Raw genomic sequence first — 7,238 nt, forward strand, 5'->3', positions numbered from 1 at the left:
TACTACGCTAAATTTTAATGTTAACTGTTACGTGAATTATTAATGGATAACTAGTTTAGTAGAAAATATACTTTATCATGAAACGAAAACAATCTAATATGTTATTTACCATAGAAAATATAGTATTAGATGTAAATTTTCGGTTTATATATGATACAATAGTTGTTAACCGTTAAAAAAATTAAAAGTTAAATAGATAATGATTTAATTAACCTGATAACTTTTTTTGTAGCATCTAAGAAACCGTTTAACACCTAACACATCTATTTTTTTTCTAACAAGAGGAGTGTAAAGCTAAGTTTTAACGTAAAATGTTATGAAATTTTAATAGATAATTGATTTATTAGAAAATACACTTATAAAGTAACAAAGGTAAGGACCTCGATCAAATATGATATTTTATGTAAAACATTAAATTAGATGTGATTTATTAGTTTATATGATATAATAATGATTAACTGTTAAGATTATATAATCTAAATACATAATGAGTTATTTGGTCTTGTAACCTATTTGGTAGCATCTAAAGAACCACGTATCAGCTATTGCTACCTATGTCAACTAGCGGCACATTTTCACTGATAACAACTAACGAAACTTATATCTGCTTACAAGACTTAATTTATAGCATTGAATCATACATTTATCAGAAACTTAGTTACATAGCAACTACAAATACTAACACGAGTCGTTACCGTCAATCTTGGAAAAAAAATCACTCTTTCTTAACTATACGGCTGATTCACACGGCCATGCACTTTTATCAGCACGTGCATCGAAGATTTCTCTCATATATTGAGGTTGACATTGAACAAACTGACGGAGAAGACAGGTATAAGAACTCGTTGATATATAGATAGTACTCACTAGATCTAGACATAGTATTGAATGAAATAATACTTAAATGAAAATAAATTCTCAAGAATAAAATTTAAAAAAGGACAAGAAGAATCAATTAGAAGAAATAGAAAAAAATGTGTTTAGATAAGGAGATACGAGAGATAGAGAAGGAAAATTGTTTTCTGGGCAAGAGACTTTGAAGCAGGAGAGAAAGAAGATGATATCTTGGGCAGGGATACTTTCGGATTATAAAATTATCAATAGTGCTTGGGGCATTTATTTAATTATCGTTTTTTCTAGGTACATGAGACCTAATTTCTTTATAAAATAAATAACATATTTTTTTTTATTTATTTACCAAAAAGTATAGTAAATAAACAAGATGTATTCTTTTGATTTATGTCTTTACGCTAATTTAATTATATACATAATATAATACGTAATGAATACAAATAAATAATAATAGAATTATATATTATTATATATACCATTCGCAATTGTGCTGATAATTATTTGCCTTACAAAACCTGTCATTATTACCTTTTTCTATATTATCAAAGTCAATCAATATAATCTTAACTGCCCGGCAAATGGTGGGGGCAAATGGAAGTCGTTTGGTTGGTAGATTGAAGTTTCTATCAAAAACATCATATCATCCCCTCTTAACATCATAAATTTTCAGCTAGATTCAGATTCTACAGACAAAATCTGAGAGTTATAAGCTTTTGGGGCTTGTGAGAGAAGAAATGAACGATGTGGTTAGTTTGGGGGTAGGTTCTGTTGCAGGAGCTGTGGTCTCTGAGCTCCTGAAAGTCGTTATTGAAGAGGCTAAGATGGTGTTGACTTTCAAATCTGTGTATATGGAGCTTGCATCGACGATGGAGGATGTGCTTCCGATAATCGAAGAGATCGAGATGTTGCCAGGTGCTGGAGAACTAAAGAAATTCAAGGATATAGTCGATGAAGCTCTTGTACTGGTTCGGAAGTGTTCACAAGTCAAGCGGTGGAACCTACCCTCAAAAGCTAAATATACAAGAAAAATAGAGGAAATCAACAAGAAGATGCTCAAGTACTGTCAGATTCAACTTCAGCTTATTATGTTTCGAAACCAACGGCTGATTATGCATCAAAAGGGATGGCTTGCTTGCGAGGATATACCTGACGAGGTGTCTACCCTGCCGCCTGACATGCTGTCTGACATGCCGCCTAACGTGCCGTCTGACTGTCTGCCCGTGTATACGAGGGAAGCCATTGAGAGTCATCTCAAAAGCATCAAAAAGAAGCTCGATTATTTTAGTGTTTCTCCGCCTGTTTATGTGGATCTTTGTTCGGTCCCAAAGCTTGATAAGGTTCTCGTTGGCTTGGATTTGCCACTGATGGAGGTAAAGAAGAAGTTCCTTGGTGATGATGATCTCGTGGTCTCTGCTCCACCCGGGTGCGGGAAAACCACTTTGGTTACTCAGCTTTGTCATGATGATGAGATCAAAGGTATTAAAAGTTTTATGTCCTTACTCTTGCATTTGGATTTCTGGTTTCTTATGTAATTTCCATTAATTTGCAGAAAAATTCGAGTATATCTTCTTTTGTGATGTGTCAAGGGTTCCTACCTTCAGGACCATCGTACAGACTTTACTCCAGCACAGCGGTTACGAAGCACCAACATTTGAGAACGATTCTCAAGCAGTTGGTGGCTTAAGGAAGCTGATTGAGGAACTTAAAGAAGATGGTCCTATATTGTTGGTGTTGGATGATGTGTGGCTAGGAGCAGATTCCTTTCTTCAGAAGTTTCAGATTAACATACAGGATTTCAAGATTTTGGTGACTTCTCGGTTTGAGTTTCCGAGTTTTGGTCCCATTTATCATTTGAAACCTTTGGGAAATGAAGATGCTAAGTCCCTTCTCATTGAGCGGGCATCTTCATGTTTTTTTCGCAGGATATCACGTAAGCATGAAGATCTTATACAAAAGGTATAATAAAAACAATTCTTATTTCTAAATTCTATTAAGTTAGAACAATTTCCAACTTAAACTTCTAAAGTGGATTGGTCCAATTTTCTTATATACTGTTTAAATTCCAAATTAGGCAAAATAGATTATGAATTAGGTTGGTTTGTAGATTTAGCTTTGATTAAATTAGATGAGTTTTCAACCTGAAACTGAATGGTGATAAGTGGATTAACTTAGCTTTTATATACTATTTAAGATCTTTTTCTAACTTCGCATGTGAAGCATTGTACCTATTAGATTCTAAGTTTTAAATCTTCAGTTACATGTTTGGGAAACACCAATTTCATCTTCATTTCTTTTCACATGGTGATGAATTGCAGACTCTGAAATGTTGCTATGGATTACCACTTTTGATTGAAGTAATCGGTGTTCAGCTTGTAAGAAAATCTATAGATTGTTTAGGAGAAGTGAGAAGCTGGTCTGAAGAGGAAACAGTTCTTGATCTTCAGCTTATAAGAAAATTTGTAAATTGGGCCACAGGCAAAGTGAAAAGCTGGTTTGAAGAGAAAACAATTCTTGATAATCCCCAACCTAATGTGATCGAATGTTTGCAGCCTAGCTTGAATGTCTTGAAACCCCATCTTAACGACTGTTTTTTGGACATTGGCTCATTTCTTACACAAGGAAAGATACGTGTTTCCAGTATAATTGACATATGGATGGAATTATACGGTAAAGGTAGTGAAAGTAGTACCGTGTACGTGAAGTACCTCAATGAACTGGCTTTCCGTAATCTTCTTGCACTTGATCCTCCCAGGTAGTGTATGTTGTTTTAGTTTCAACATTGCTTTTTGCACCTTGTTGCCATATCTACCATCAGAGGAATTTATTTATTCGCTAAATAAACAGGATAAGTGAAAACGAAGACGGTATCTACAATGGATTCTTAGATAGTCAACATAGTATTCTGAGGGAGTTGGCTATCTGCCAAAGCAAATCTGAGGAACACCATGAAAGAGAAAGGCTCAACCTGGAGATAAGAGAGGATACATTTCCAGATTGGTGTTTGGATCTAATGCAGCCTATAAGTGCTCGTCTTTTGTCTATCTCTACAGGTAATTCTTTCATGTTCTTTTTTTTCTTTCTGAAAATTGAACGTATAGATTTTGATAAACTCTTTAAAAGGTAAAAGATGAGAACCGAATATGAGGAAATCCTCATTTTGTAGGGTTTTCTCTTACTAAAACTTGTCGAATGAGTAAGATGACCATACGATAGTCTTTTTAATCTCCACAAACCGATATACATATAGGCGGACATAGCCCTATAAATCTATATACATATAAAAAGCTCTAAGCCTTTTGGTCCATGATACTTCTCTGCTCAGTTGAATAGGGTTAGTTAGTAGTACTTTTTATATTTACTAGTTCTAAAATTTTGACTTTCCTATAAGCTTTTTTTTTGTTAATTACAGATGATTTGTTCTCATCGACTTGGGCTGAAATGGAATGCCCCAATGTTGAGGCTTTAGTTCTTAATCTCTCCTCATCAAGCTATGCATTACCAAACTTCATTGCTACTATGAAGAAACTAAAGGTTGTGGCTATCATAAATCACGGTCTTGGTCCTGCAAAACTGACCAACTTGTCGTGTCTCAGCTCATTACCCAACTTAAAACGGATCATATTTGAAAATGTTTCAATCACCTTGCTGGACGTTCTCCTTTCACGACTCGGCAGTCTCGAGAAGCTATCTTTGTTCATGTGCAGAGTCGGCCTTGAGGTTTCCTACAACATACAAGAGATAGCTATCCCTGAAGCTCTACCAAGTTTACAGGAGATTGACATAAATTATTGCTATGACCTTGATGAGTTACCGGATTGGGTCTGTGAAGTTGTTTCATTGAAGAAACTAAGCATCACAAACTGTGGCAAGCTCTCTGTACTTCCAAAGGCTATAGGTAACTTGAGTAATCTTGAAGTGTTGAGGTTGTGTTCTTGTATTAATCTCTATGAGCTGCCTGAAACGACTGAGAGGCTCAGCAATTTACGGTTTCTGGATATTTCTGATTGTTTGGCATTGCAGAAGTTGCCTTTAGAGATTGGCAAGTTGCAGAAGCTGAAAAAAATCTCGATGAGGATGTGTTCGGGATGCGAATTACCGAACTCTGTGAAGAATTTAGGGAAGTTGGAGGTAGATTGTGATGAAGATACGCGACTGTTGTGGGAAAGGTTGAAGCCAGAAATGAGTATTTTGAGAATCCTGATGGGAATATAGCAGCATAACCTGAAATATATGCTAGTTTGTCCAAAGCCTAAGGAAAGGAGAAGAAAGAGTGAGAAGTTGAACTAGTGAAATACTCAACCTGTCGAGTATCCTATATAGTTATATAAATAAGTGCCTATGTAAAAGTGGACGGGTATGTTTGTTATAACCATGACTTGTTGGATAAGTTTGGTTATGTTTCATTTTTCAGTCTCCGGAACTTGCAGACGGTTACGTTCAGCTATGTAAGATGTTTATTTAAGTTTGTGTTGTCTTGTCTTAGTAAAATAATAAGTTTCAGACTTCTACTCTCAGTTTTTAAATTCCTTGTCCTTTTCTCTGTAACCATGACTTGTTGTTTTTTTTTTTAATTCCTTCTCCAAGTCTCATTGTTCAAGTGTTTCACAAATCAAAATAGCTCCTAGAAGTTTTATGCATTTAGTTCTGTTTTTCTTTTTCCACTTTGCGTTACAAACTTTTGGTAATTCATTCAATTTTTTTGAACAATTTTTTTTTTGAAGTGGGTAACTTAAAATATTTTTTCAATGAATGAAGATGATCTTACCAAGACTTTGTTGGGTAAGAATTTACCCAGAAAGTGGCGGGAAAAAAAGAACCGTTATGACCTTAGATTCAGCGCCAAAAAATAGACGTACACACGTTATTAATTTCCTATTTTACCTTTTTACTCCACTTCCACCTAATTAATAGTCTTCCTCTGAAAGCTTCTCCTCTTATAATTCCTGGGGAAGCAAGCAACTTGTAAAAGGCAAAGCAAGAATCTTTCGCATACATTCCACTTCCTCTTCCTCTTGTTTTATTTGCTCCCTTATCTTTGTGTCTCTACTCCTCCGCAAAATATGGGATCTTCGAAGAAATCTCAAGTCGGTAGAGGATTAGACACCAACGGTAGCAAATGGGTCATCGCCGAAATCTCGATTGGGGCTTCACTAAAGCGGGTGAAGACCAAACTGAAAAGGCCCGAGAGAGAAACAGAGGGTGAAGAAGAAGAACATTACAGTCGCAGCGAATAGTACTGGCCCACAGCGAAAGAAGCGAAGCTCTCTGAGAAACTGATATGTCCACCGGCGCCAAGGAAACGCAGACCAGCGTTGAAGTGTCGGAGCAATGTCGGTATAGAGTACTTTGGTGTAACTCCTTCAGAATTGGAGACTGTTTTTATACGACCCAGTAATGCAAAACGATAATATTCTCAAACATATATTAGTGAACGAGTTTTAAATAGTTGTCAGGACATTGTCACTAGCTTCGACTATAAACTTTGAAAATCATTTACCTTGTACTTTATAAGTCACCCTATTTATATCTATAATTTTATAAACACCGTTACATAATATATAAAAATAACTTATATACATTCAATTTGCTTCGAATGTTTTGAATATATGTTGACTATACAATTAGTCAACCATGCAGTGGTAGTTTGGTGGTAAAAAAGAACTTGTAGCAAGGTGTAAACCCCTCGATCATGGATCCGAGTCTTGCCTGGAATTAAGTTGTCATTTGCTTGACCATGCGAAAATAAGACTATGCTCAAGGTCTCATTAAAAAATGAGAAATTCTTGGGTTGAACCTTCAGATTCACCAACCAATAGTGTTTGAGTATTTGATATTTGATATCTTTTAAAAAATGAAACATAATTGAATTTCCAAATAAGATTATATTTTTTAATTAAAACAATAAAAATACATAAAAATAGTTACAAAAAATAAATAAATAAATATTGTTAAACCGTTAGCAAAATACTAAATCATATACCCTAAATTCTAAACTCCAAACCCTAAATTATAAACCTTAAATCTTGGATAAACCGTAAACCATTGGAAAATTTTAAACCCTAAATCATACATTAAAAACTAAATCTTAATAACACTAAACCCTAAACCCTAATCACTAAACTCTAAATCCTTGGATAAACCCTGAACCCTCGGATAAATCATAAACTCTAAATCAAAAATATTTAAAATTAAACCCTAGAGTTTATGATTTATCCAAAGGTTCAGAGTTTACCCAAGAGTTTAGGGTTTAGTGATTAGGATTTAGGGTTTAGTGTTATTAAAATTTAGTTTTTAATGTATGATTTAGGGTTTAAGATTTTTCAACGGTTTAGAGTTTATCCAAAGTTTAAGGTTTAACGTTTAGGGTTTAGGGTTTAGAATTTAGG

General features: G+C 34.7%; 1 protein-coding gene and 1 pseudogene across 2 annotated transcripts; both read left to right on the forward strand.

Moving 5' to 3' along the window:
- Positions 1–1,426: 1,426 nt before the first annotated feature.
- On the forward strand, positions 1,427–5,360 carry LOC111214010 (probable disease resistance protein At5g66900). 2 transcript variants are annotated; one of them, XM_048762115.1, is made up of 6 exons: positions 1,427–2,328; positions 2,402–2,808; positions 3,168–3,604; positions 3,697–3,902; positions 4,262–4,747; positions 4,873–5,360. In XM_048762115.1, exons 1-6 carry the CDS (start codon positions 1,587–1,589, stop codon positions 4,989–4,991), a joined length of 2,397 nt encoding a protein of 798 aa, XP_048618072.1. In that variant the 5' UTR covers positions 1,427–1,586; the 3' UTR covers positions 4,992–5,360. The 2 variants fall into 2 exon arrangements, with proteins under 2 accessions (XP_048618072.1, XP_048618071.1); XM_048762114.1 differs by having other exon boundaries at positions 4,262–5,360.
- A 401-nt stretch (positions 5,361–5,761) lies between these two features.
- On the forward strand, positions 5,762–6,492 carry LOC125589752 (annotated as a pseudogene).
- Positions 6,493–7,238: the final 746 nt, after the last annotated feature.

The sequence above is a fragment of the Brassica napus genome, chromosome C7 (assembly GCF_020379485.1).
Source record: "Brassica napus cultivar Da-Ae chromosome C7, Da-Ae, whole genome shotgun sequence".
In the NCBI taxonomy this organism is placed as follows: domain Eukaryota; kingdom Viridiplantae; phylum Streptophyta; class Magnoliopsida; order Brassicales; family Brassicaceae; genus Brassica; species Brassica napus.